The sequence below is a fragment of the Thrips palmi genome, unplaced genomic scaffold, assembly GCF_012932325.1.
Source record: "Thrips palmi isolate BJ-2018 unplaced genomic scaffold, TpBJ-2018v1 HiC_scaffold_2, whole genome shotgun sequence".
Lineage (NCBI taxonomy): Eukaryota > Metazoa > Arthropoda > Insecta > Thysanoptera > Thripidae > Thrips > Thrips palmi.
Window position 1 is genome coordinate 12,461,163 of NW_023144629.1, and position 12,398 is coordinate 12,473,560.

The following is a 12,398-nucleotide window of genomic DNA, read 5'->3' on the forward strand; positions in this document are numbered from 1 at the left end:
TCGCCGTCGGACCAACGGTGCGCCCAGGATGCCGACGAACGTGAGGCACGCCGCAGCGCCGTGGCGTGCCGGGTGCCTAAACGATCGTCGCCACCGCCGCGGCCGCTGCCGCCGCGGCCGCTGCCGCCGGGTCCTCCGCACCAACCGCGAGCTTGGACGACGGAGGCCGACGCCGTTGGCACCGACGCCGCCGACGTGTACATCGACGCCACCACGTGCTTAGTCGGCCGTTAGTGTGTTCTAACGGCCGCTTCGGCCTCTGGCTGCGTTCCACTTGGGTGTCCGGGACTTTTGACTTAAACACTGCGTTAGGGTGCACCTTAGGGTGTTTCAAAAAAAATTGATTTTTGAAAGGAGTCGGTTTTTAGGTTCATCTAGGTCCCAAATGACCTCACACCAAGTTTGAACGAAATCGGTTATCATTTACCCGGTGCACAGCGCGAGAAAACTATAGGTCTCGCTTGGGAGGTCCCCCACCTCCCCGCGTCTTTCCGCCGCGACTGTGGCGCCATCTGAGATCCGAACTCTCTGAAATTTGGTGGCGATGTTCCTTGGGGCTTCCATTAACGGCCTGCGTGGTTCGGGCTCAGACCCTGCGTCACGTGACTAAGCGACAGGACCTAAAGTGCATCAAATTGTTTTTTGAGGGGGACGGGGGAAGGAGGTGGGTGGTGTGAAATTGGCATGTGGGTCCCTTCAACCGGTGCGCCAGCTAGAGATATGCCTAGTCTGAACACTAAGCGGTTCACAAATTCACAGTAAAAACAAGGAAAATATGGAAAACATGCTGGGACGCGCCTGGGAGGTACGCAATGTCGGTGACAAGCACCGTGGTTTGCCTACTTCCAGGCGCGTCCCCGCGTGTTTTCCATATTTCCCTTGTTTTTCCTGTGAATTTGTGAACCGCTTAGTGTTCAGACTAGGCATATCTCTAGCTGGCGCACCGGTTGAAGGGACCCACATGCCAATTGCACACCACCCACCTCCTTCCCCCGTCCCCCTCAAAAAACAATTTGATGCACTTTAGGCCCTGTCGCTTAGTCACGTGAGGCAGGGTCTGAGCCCGAACCACGCAGGCCGATAGGGGAAGCCCCAAGGAACATCGCCACCAAATTTCAGAGAGTTCGGATCTCAGATGGCGCCACAGTCGCGGCGGAAAGACGCGGGGAGGTGGGACCTCCCAAGCGAGACCTATAGTTTTCTCGCGCTGTGCACCGGGTAAATGTCAACCGATTTCGTTCAAACTTGGTGTGAGGTCATTTGGGACCTAGATGAACCTAAAAACCAACTCCTTTCAAAAATCAAATTTTTTTGAAACACCCTACTGTCTATCATCCTTATTTACTAAGCTGTGGCTGTTTTTAAAATAGTCTGTTTTGGCCCACAATTGATTTTTGGAACCAGTTGTGGGTCAGCATTGTAGGAAGCTCAAATTTGGATATGATTTGCTTAAATACGAGAGGAATTCACTTCTGAATTTATTTTTCGGAATCGTGAAAACTGCAGGATCTGTAGCACAATGAATCAATTGTGGGTCACATCAATTGTGGGCCATTTCGTCTTTTTGCTTGTAAATTGACCACTTTTGCAAGATATTTTCTTATTTTCATTAGTTAAAGGTCCCTGGTTCTCGATAAACGAAGCAGACACGTTTTTCACTCAAAAAGGAAAAATACATAAGGGAAGGTGGGGTACCATGTGACACGGCCACCATGTGACATTGGCTTTTTCTCCCAAACGGCTCGCTATCCAACAGCGGTAAGAAGACTCAAAGGAAGGTATCAAGAAGGGGCATCGACGTCGAACAGGCCGCGAGGGGGGACCCACTGCCCCAAAAAGTGTACAACTGAGTTTAGAATGTGTAGAATGTGTTGAATGTGTGAGAATGTAAAGATTGTAGTGGAATGTACTGATTGTAAAAGATTGTCTAGAATGTGTGTGAGTGTTTAAGATTGTAGTGAGAATGTGAGAGAATGTGTCAGGAATGTTAGAGATTGTATGAGAATGTGTGAGAATGTAAAAAAAAAAGTGAGAATGTGTGAGAATGTGTGAGAATGTGTGAGAATGTGTGAAGATTGTAAGCTGAATGGGCGTGCGGCCGACGTCTCCACATAGCGCCGTGAAGGTAGGCAACCCATTTCACGCCTGAGGTTGTCAACCGTTCATCATAGTGGTGTTTCTTTGCTTCTATTAATCTTGCTTTGTCGCATGAGGTTGCCAGATTTTGGACAACTTCTTTCATTCCTAAGTCGTGCTCATCCAGGGTGTTTGGAAGTGGGTGTGAAATAATATTATGATCGATGATGAGTTGGTTGTGGTAGCACCTTATTGGTCATTTGACAAAGTGGCGTAAGTCCACCTGAAGTCAGATTCTTTCTTTGTAAAAATGTTTCGGGCAGCTACTTATCAGAAACGCGTTCAGAATCATTGCAGAGTTTGTTCTAAATGTACATCTAGTCACTGTGCTTGCTATGGGTAGGGTCCCAATGATAAGTCATCAAATTTACCTCATGACAAATGCCTTTTAGACAATTACAGTGAAACTAAATTTTCTTTCAAAGGCATTTGTTTAAAGGTAAATTTGATGGCTTATCATTGGGACCCTACCTATAGCAAGCACAGTGACTAGATGTACATTTAGAACAAACTCTGCAATTATTCAGAACGCGTTTCTGATAAGTAGCTGCCCGAAACATTTTTACAAAGAAAGAATCTGACTTCAGGTGGACTTACGCCACTTTGTCAAATGACCAGCATTATGCTGAATTCAAAAGTAGATGTCTTAAGCCCGAAAATTAAACGAAACAAATTTAAATTAGAAAACCGTGTATTGTTTGTAGTGGCCAAAATTCTTCAAAGACCCAGAGTCAATTCAAAATAAATAGCTCCTATGATAGAAAGACACAGCTAATGGATACTTCTTTTCCCTATTAAAAGCTTCTCACAGTTATTCCTAAATGTGTTGGTTAGAGCACAAAGAGATAAAAATATGAGGGCAAGAAAAAGAATATTGCATATTTACTTTCATCTTAAAGTATATTTTTCATTTGGTAATCACTTGTATTTAACAAAGCTTTCAGAATAATCATTCAATCAACGACTATTATGACACAACATATAAGAAAATTCAGTCATTAAAATATAAAATAAATAAGAGGCACTGGAAACAATAAGAAAATTTGAGACATGAACAAAAATAAAAAATTAAGCTCTACCTTAAGAGCAGAACACACAATAACATGACCATTGACGTCTGCTTACACTAGAGAATGTTAATTGGACATTTACCCGTATTTGCAGTAACAGCTTACCATGTACATCTCTTTGGAATGGCATATAATATGTTAAATTATAGAATAATCAGTCATTAAGAATCGACACTAAAGGCTATGCAGTCTTTGTGAAACAACACATAAGAATATTCAGTCATTAAACATTAGAAGTAAACCTAATCCAAATAATAAAAAAAGTTGAGACACGAACACAAAATAACAAATTTTGAAGCTCTACTAAAAGAGCAGAACACACAAAAACAAGACAATGCTTACACTATTATATGTTAATTGGGCATTTGCCAGTATTTGCAGTAACAGCTTACCATGTACATTGGAATGGCACAGTACAATTATTTTAAGCTATATTATAGAATAATCAGTCATTAAGAATCAACACTAAAGGCTATGCAGTCTTTGTGAAACAACGCTTAAGAATATTCAGTCATTAAACATGAGAAGTAAACCTAATCTAAACAATAAGGAAATTTGGGACATGCTCAAAAGTATTTACAGTTCAGCTAAAATCACAGTTGTTTACTCAAACAAAATAATTCAAACACACCAAAACATAAATTAATGTTTCAGTTTCTTCTTACATTTCTGTATGTCATTCATTGAGCATTGCATATACAGTTTACCGTTTTCATCTTTGGGACGGGGCACAGTGCAAATGTAATTTGATAAATTAAAATAACCATGAACGTCCATGTTCACTGGCTTCAAGCACTTGGCATTGGTTACTGCAAACCATGAGCACAAACAGCCAATCCCTCTTGCATTCTGAGCAGGTGGGGAGGTTGGTGCACTTAAACAAGAATATTGCTGGTTTGACATGGTTGCCCCACTCATATAGCTAAATGATAAAATTTGTCCAATGAAAACTGTTTTTTCATCATTAAATGCACACCAATCTCCTACTGCTACTGTCTCTTCTCTAGCTGGTGTACTTGCCCTGGAAGAAGGCAGAGAAAAAAGATGCTGCACCTCACTTGTTCGAACTCTTTGAAGCCTGTCCGAGCTTATCCGAGTATCTCCAGATGCCAAGAGCCACACAAAAGTCGATTTCCTGATAATGTTCACTTTATCAGCAGCAACCACTTTGAGAAATGGGCTTTCTGGTGTCACCGTAGCATCAGCAAAAGTCTTCACACCCAGGGGACGACTCGACACAACACATATATCTTCTATGACATCTTCTGCTTCTTCTCTCCTAGAGTTGATGAACTCTGCAATTTCCTCCTGGTTCTCGACGAGTTGTTCATGAGTCTCTTGGACTAAACTAGAATCTATTTCATAATCATCTTCATCAATGTCTTCTTCGGAATTCAAATTAGGAATGGAAAGCAGAGGTGGATTTGTTGCATTCTGTCTAACACAAATTTTGAACTTGCGAGTCAATTCCAGTGCACTGATATAAGCTCTTCTTACTGCAGCTTCTATCTCATAATCTTCAGGCATAAAAAAAGAGCAAGTCTGCTCTTCAATTGCTTTAGCTGCTTTTTTTGCTCGGGGAAAGATAATAGAATTTTGAAGGCTGCAGTACGATTCAGACAACATGTCAATTCTGCGTACTCTATTTTGAAGCTCCAGTTGACTGAAGGTGGTTTGAGTCAACTCTGTTGGTGTCATGGCACGAGCTTCTTTGAAGAATCCTTCACATGTTTGACTGCTGTACTTCCACGTCAAGAAAAGCTCATGACATTCACAATCTCTTAGTTTTTGAACTATTTGAATCAGACCATGGGCATTCACTTCAATGCAGGAGTAGGTATTAGATGTTATGAAATTGTTCTTCAGGTTGTAGCCATCAGTGGTTTGAATCCAATTTCTCCAATCACGCAGAAAAAAAACCCATTTCCAAATGAGTTCAATCCGTTCCAAGGGAGAAAGTGTTGGATCCAGAAACGAGTTCATTATTTCTCGCATCATTGTCAAATAACAAACAGTAGCATCACTGCTGGTGACTACACTTGGTAAGAGAGACGTCACTTTACTGTCACACAATTTCTGTGCCGCCTTAAAATTCATCTTGTCCTTTGCATTTAAGGAGGAAATTGTCAACTCATGTAAATCTTTCGAACACTGATTAATCAATTCCACAATGTGACCACTAGAAGCAACAAAATTCTTACCAAATGGAAAAATTCCAGATGCTTTGAGCAACCTTGTTTTCAACTTAACAATGAGATGAATCATGTCTTGAATGCAAACAAACTTGGAGCTGAGTGAAGCACTGTACCAAGGCCATTGGGTAGAATTTGAAGATAAGCTTTTCAGTACCATTGCTTTCAAGACTTTTGGATCACCATCAGCAGAAAAGCCTAAAATCTCTATATCATGTTTCTTGGCTTCTTCATGCAGCCATTCAAATCTTCGAGCCACATGGTCTGAGTGAAATTTATTGTCGGTGCCAAAAAGAGCAAGGCAGAATCCTGGAGATTTGGGCACAAGGGGCTGGGCCATGAAAACATAAGAATTAGAACTAACCTTGAATCTTTCAAAATATTGGCGTATGGTTGATGCTGAAGTAGCTGGAAATGCCATAAGTTGTGGAATACCCCAATCTAGCAGTGGGGGAACGAGGCCAACAATTTGATTCGTTTTTAAATCGTACTGGACTTTTCCATTTACAACAGTCCCATCTTCACTCACCCAAATTTTTAAAGGGTAGCCTCTGCTCAGTAAAAATGACTTAAGAGGCTCAAATCTAAATTCCCCTTCACTAACTTTTTCTTTTGAATGCAAGTCTCTTCTAACTGTTGAAACTGAGGGCAGAGGTAGATTGGCAGCGAAGATTTCATATAGCTTGAGTCCCCCAAGAATGTAAATCAATTGGCTGAATTCCTTTATCACAGCACTGTAGGTCCTGCCTTGAGGTTTCTTGTTGGCATTTTCTTGAGCAGCTGTAAGGAGTTCTTGAAGCAAAGTGCTGAGAGCAGAAGTTTCTGTACTACTTTTGAAAACTGGTTTCATTGCTGTGACAAATTGCTTTCGAAGCCATTCATTTTCTTTCATTAATATTTCCATTTTGTTTAGAATAGGAAAATACTCATCAATTCTTGAACAACCCTCTGCAGCTTGTTCTAATTTTCTTGCATTTCTATTCCTTCTACTATACTGCGACCAGTCTTTCTTCTTCTTCACAGGTGGTCTTTGGAGGAGGCTGGTCACTGCTGGTTCTCCCCCATTTCCTGAAAATTTGAATTTTCTTGAGTTATGTTATTGCAACTATCAGAACAGGAAGAGTCAAATGAATTTACCCCAGTGCTTCCAGATGCATTCTTTGACTTCTTAGGTGGGCTGCCTTCACCTCCAGATGACTTATTTCCAGTCTCCGAATCGCCTTCACCTCCAGATGACTTATTTCCAGTCTCCAAATCATCAATCACAATGGTTTCATCTGACTTGCGTTTCTTCGGTGAAAAGAAGTCAGAAACACTTTTGCCTTTCTCTAGAGCAGCCCTCACAAAGTGAATTGCAGTAACATGGCGATAAAAGTTGCCAGTATTCCAACACTTTGTTGTGGGATGTTTATTGAGCGCAACTAGAGTCGTACAGTCAGTGGCTGGGCACTTCACTTTAGCCATTAATTTTTTATACTCATTGTAGTAAACTTTAATTTCTATTTCGGTCTCTTCTCCCTCTTCTGTTTCATTTAAAATATGTGGTGCCTTTGCCTGCACCCATTTTAGAGTATTTTCTTTTAGCTGCTTAGTTTCTTTTGAAATAATTTTATTTATCTCATCCTCAGTGAGCGATGAGTGAGTTGAAGACTGATGGTCTGTCATCGATCCTGACTTTCTTCGGGGCACAGGCTCTGGTTTGTTCAACTTAGCAGCGGCTTGAATGCATGCTTCTATAGTGTGCTTGAAACCACCAAGAATGGTATACTCCTCTGGAATAGGAGAATAAACACCATAATGTGCCTTCATTTCCTCTTTCACATCTTTCCCCTCTTCAGCAGCTCTGGCTTTAATAATTCGGTGCATACAGTTCTTCATGAACTCTTCTATTTTTTTGAAGTCCTCTTCTCCAAAGCGTGCAAGTGCATGAACATTGTCATACCCCATAGTTTCAAATACTTCCTGCATGCAGGGATTAAGCTGAATAGAGTACGGTGGTTTCTGCAGCATTTCCCACAGATCTTTGCCTTGAAACTGGAAAGAAAGAAAATGTGTAAGTCAAAGTAGTTGTTAGCAGCTAAATGTGCTACTATCAAACTCATCTCTCATCATTTTTCACTTTGACTTTCAAGAACTTTTGGATGGGCGTTTATGAAAATACTCATCTAAATCTAGTGATCTCATGCAGCACAGCAAGATTTGAAGAAGCAAAGACGCTATACTGTTGAAGTTATAGGCACATAGCAATATTTCTTTGCTTCTGAAAATCTTGGTGTGCTGCATGGGCTTAGCAGATTGAAGACAGCTATTTTATTCCTTGATAACGCTCATACAAAAGTACTAAAAAGTCAAAGTGTAGAAGCTCGAAGGCAGGTTCCTGATCTTACCGTTTTTTCTGGCGGTGTTTCAACTGGCAATGTTTTATCTGCAGTCCCACCCCTCTCTGCTGCATTGTCGTCAGACTTAGAGGCACCATTCATTGTAACTTCAGTGGGTTGATGAAATTTGCACTGTGAAAAAAATATTGACACTCAGAAAACTGATTGTGGAGAAAGGACTGGTTTGACAATACTCCATGTCAGAGAGACTTTCATTGCAGCCTGGCCCAGACCGGAGTGTCAACAAAGCCAGACAATATTAACAAGCACTAATTACACCAATAATAAATTAAGAAGCACCAGCAAAATTCAATTCAAAGGGTGAATAGTTAATGAATCTCAAAGGCATTGAATGAACTAATGAAACATTGGCTCAAAGTGGTCAAACAAATGCACTAGAGGTTATGGTTGACCACGTTAAAGAGGACACAGAAGCCCAACGCATAAAGATTCAGTCACAAACACGCAGAGCGGCTAGTGTTCAAGTGACGCACAGTTTATATGCATTATCTCAAACTGCCAGTTCCAAACGGTTTTTTGTGGGTAGTTTTAAACGACACTCGTCGTGCTCTGGCTTACGTTATGAAAGGATTCAAATTTGAATGAAAAGAAAACTGAACTTAAGCAAAGGGCAATGGAGGATAAAGCTGTAAGCATGTAAATTAACACTTTCAAGTGACAAACCTTATCTATGACCAGCTAACTATATCCTGATCCTTTCCTCGACCTGCCTCGCGACCCTGGGCTGGTACTATACTGGCTGATACTGGCTGACTCGACTTCGACAGCGTTTCGCGCGCTTTCAGGGACGATCCCGAAGCGAGCACGGGCCAGCGGCTCCGTTCGGCTATGGGACGAACACGAACTACCGCACTGGAGGGAGGGAAGTACTGCTAGAGCTGAAAGGAACGTAAATCTAAATCGAAGTTATTAGACTAAAATAAATATTTTTAGGGGACTGTCATTGAGAATGTGTAAGGAATGTGCAGAGAATGTGTAAAGAATGTGCACTGAATGTGACAGAATGTATGAGAATGTCAGAGAATGTACAGCGATTGTGTGAGAATGTAGGGAATGTTTGCGAATGTGAAAGAATGTGGTGGATTGTGGCTGATTGTTTTGATTCTATGAGAATGTGAGGAATGTGTCTTGAATGTGAGTGAGTTTTTCGGGAGTTGGGTCTCAGGTTGTACAACGAATGTGCCCAGTGGGTCCCCCCTCGACAGGCCGTGACTGTGCGTCGAACAGGGCGGAATGTAGAGACACGAGAAATTTTTACCCCCCCCAAAACAGGTAATTGGAATTTTTTTCTTTTTCACGCCGCGTCCGCTTTTCACCTTTTAAACACACTTAAACGGCCTATGCCTTGCAGGATGTTCTCCTTTGATGTTTTAAGCGTAAAATAAGCTTGGGCTCGCTTCTCTATCGCAAGGGATAAGGGCGCAGTTGTCAATTCCTCGAAAGCCACCCCTTCGGTCACGATGTGACACTCGATGTGGGGCACGATGTGACACCTTCTCTAATCCGCGATTTTCCTGTTTTCCCCAATAAGTCCTGCTTTTGTGTGTTGTAGGCGTGGGATATTACACTAACCCTTGTGTGAATGTGTTTGAGAGAGGTTAGGGGTGGCTGGGCGTCTCTGGGGGCTCGAAGGCAAAGCCTAGCGCCGCCTGGTGGCCAGGTTTGGAACTACAAAGGAGTTGGCCTCTGCAGACGACACCCATGGCCGGGCGCGGGCCGACCTGCAGACGTTACACTGAGAATGAATGGGTCACCACCATTTCCCATTAAATGGGTGATGCAACTTCGTTGCCCAATTTTAGGTGACGAAAAAATCATCACCCGAAATTTGGTAACAGGCGTTCGGTCGCCCAAATTTGGGTAACGCCGTCGACGACGCCGTGAGGTCCCCGATGACGTCCTTCCGGGGCCAGCACGATGACCGGAGGCCTCAACGCCACATTGGATCATCGTGGTGGCCTCGGAAGAACGTCATCGGGGACGTCACGGCATCGTCGACGGCGTTACCCAAATTGGGGTGACGATTTTATGACTGCCCAAAATTTGGTCACCGCTGGCTCGTCACCCAAATTTGGGCGACGATGCGTGCGACAAAAATTAAGTTGATTTTTTAAAATAAATTGTATTTTGATTAACATAGATGTGTTTCCTTGCTTTCTTAACCATTTTTGAAATACATCTACGAATATTTCCATTGAAAAACAGCAATTTTTACACATTAGTCTGAGGTGTCACATGGTGCCCAGGGGCTGTCACATGGTGAACTCAGTGGTACACCATGTGACATTTTACATGCACCCAATCAAACTGGGATACCTTCGCAACCAATCGAGGTAAAATGAAAAGCTCCACGGGACTTTGAAGCTAAGGGACCCCTCTTTGTCGGCACGAGCAGTATGGATCCGTACAATTGTTAGTTTCGTGTTGGCGGGCATCCGCCTAAAAGTGTCACATGGTACCCCACCTTCCCTTAAACAGGCTAATTTCACTGTGAGACAGATGTGAGTTAAACGTCCTGGATTAGAGACGAAACTTTTATAGTGCATATTGTAGGGCCGCCGGTGTGGTAGACAATCCAACATCACACCCTCATGAGGTATTGCTACAGTTTATTATCTATTTCAGTCAGAATATAAAGTCTGTAGGGATTGATTTGACTCCTTATAACAGGGCCGGACTGGCCTCGGGTGCCTAGCCCGCAGTTGGAGAGCGGTTCCCTTCCGGGAGCTATGTAAGCCCCGAAATGCGCCCCCCCCCCTCCCCAACAAAAAAGCCTGATGGCAGACTGGAAGTGAGCTAGCGTTGTCATTCGGGGCTGTAGCTTAACATAACCTTCGTATCGTAATACTAAATGTGACAGAGCAGAAAAATGGAATTTACTGGGATACATCAGTCATTCAGAAGCGCAGAAAACAAAAAAATAGCAGAAAAACTACCGGAAAATTCGTTTAAAATAATGGGTCTGACATGGAAGCGAACGCTACTTTGCCATCACCCGCGCACCATGGCATCGAATGATTGCGGCTGTACTATGGTAAATTTATGTTCCCGGACCTACTATGAACCAAAATCAGCAAGGGCGTCCCGTTTTATCTCGTAATAGAGTAGTTGAGCTAACGCCGGACAAGAAGAAGAAAGGAAGAACAATGCTTCAAGAACATGGCCGCCAGGGGCTCTGTCGGCTGCTAGGCCCAATCAGGAGCCTCCGGCGGCCATGTTCTTGAAGCATTTCTTCCTTTCTTCTTCTTGTCCGGCGTTAGCTCAACTACTCTATAGCTTCACGGTGGCAATTTGAAAAACATACGATTTTTCGCCTCGTTGGATGGGCGCCATTTTCACGACATTTTGAAGGGCCTTCCTTTGAAGCCTGATAGGAGCCGTTACAGTCGTCGCTCGGACATACACGCTATTTGTGAAGACAAAGAAAGGTTGAAGGAAGGTCTACCACGAAATTCAAATCGATTCAATCTCCGTCGAGTCTGCGGTGACCCGTCGAAAAAAATGACCCACAATTGATTCGTGACCCACAATTGATTTTTTACCTTACCCTATTGTCGATGGAGTACTCCGAAGAAGCTCTGGCCCGGAAGAAAAAGAACAAAAACGGAAGTAAGAAATTGCAGTTTCTTTGAGAAATATACGCTGTGGACTCTCATGTGCCACGTATATTTCTCATAGATACTGCAATTTCTTACTTCCGTTTTTGCTCTTCTTCCGGGCCAGAGCTTCTTTAAAGTACTCTATTGTCGCACTATCTCTGAGCTTCATCTTCCGGCCCGGGGATAGGGTACCTCGGAGGAAATGCAGAGCGGAAGTTGGCGACTTACCGGGAGAAATAGGAGAGCGTCGCGCGACCGTGGTGGGGTCCCAAATGGTCGGAGTGGGGGTAGCGGCCGCGCGATGCCCGTTTGTTTCTCCCGTTCAGTGGCTGCCTTCCGGTCTTGGTTCCCTCCGGAGCAGCCTGTTCCTTGTGGCCTTCCGAAGAATCGATGTTACGACAGTGATCCATGTGCAGTCTGGAGGCGGAACTACCGTTCCAGGGTGCAAAGTTGATTAGGCTCTTCGTTCACTGAACCTCAACGTTGCGTCGCATTTGGCGTGGAGCAGCCGTTCCTCGCCTGATTGTCGCGACCTCCCGGCACCATCGCCCGCATCTTGTCAAAATCTTTGCGTGAGTAGTCAATCCGATCTTAACTAGTATTGTAGCTTCTTGAAGGTAAGAGGGGCTTTGTAGCTAGCTACTAGGTGCTTTGAAGAAGAGCCGGAACGAAACACACTGTTAAATTTTGTACGTGCCACTTGCACGATTTAGTGTATGCGGGGAATATGCATAATATTATGAGCGAAAATGCATAAATTGTTACAAATTCACGCACAATTTTATGCACGACGGCACATAAGTTTAAAATTATGCATCACCACGTACAAAATTGTACATAAACATTTTAGTGTGAAGTTGAAAAGGCCGGAAAAGGCATTAAGCAGATGGCAAGACAACGGCCCTCGTTCTTCTTGACTTCTTGTCAACTTCCGTTGCAGCTCTTCTGCTACGAGGGTTACTTTCTTGACGCTTTACGTGGTCTGTGCACGGCGCGCGACGA

General features: G+C 43.4%; 1 protein-coding gene across 2 annotated transcripts; it reads right to left on the reverse strand.

Annotated features, from left to right (window-relative positions):
- Window positions 1-6,310: 6,310 nt before the first annotated feature.
- On the reverse strand, window positions 6,311-8,593 carry LOC117646981. 2 transcript variants are annotated; one of them, XM_034388424.1, is made up of 4 exons: window positions 8,461-8,593; window positions 7,786-7,908; window positions 6,536-7,432; window positions 6,313-6,466 (listed from the first exon to the last, which is right to left on the reverse strand). In XM_034388424.1, the coding sequence occupies exons 2-4, from the start codon at window positions 7,876-7,878 to the stop codon at window positions 6,443-6,445; spliced, it is 1,014 nt and encodes a 337-aa protein (XP_034244315.1). In that variant the 5' UTR covers window positions 7,879-7,908; window positions 8,461-8,593; the 3' UTR covers window positions 6,313-6,442. The 2 variants fall into 2 exon arrangements, with proteins under 2 accessions (XP_034244314.1, XP_034244315.1); XM_034388423.1 differs by having other exon boundaries at window positions 6,311-7,432.
- Between the last annotated feature and the right edge of the window lie 3,805 nt (window positions 8,594-12,398).

Coding starts and splice junctions, on each gene's coding strand:
- LOC117646981 (XM_034388423.1), bottom strand. CDS start 7,878: ATGAATGGTGCCTCTAAGTCTGACGACAATGCAGCAGAGAGGGGTGGG. Junction 7,433..7,785: donor AAACACCGCCAGAAAAAACG/GTAAGATCAGGA, acceptor CTTTCTTTCCAG/TTTCAAGGCAAAGATCTGTG.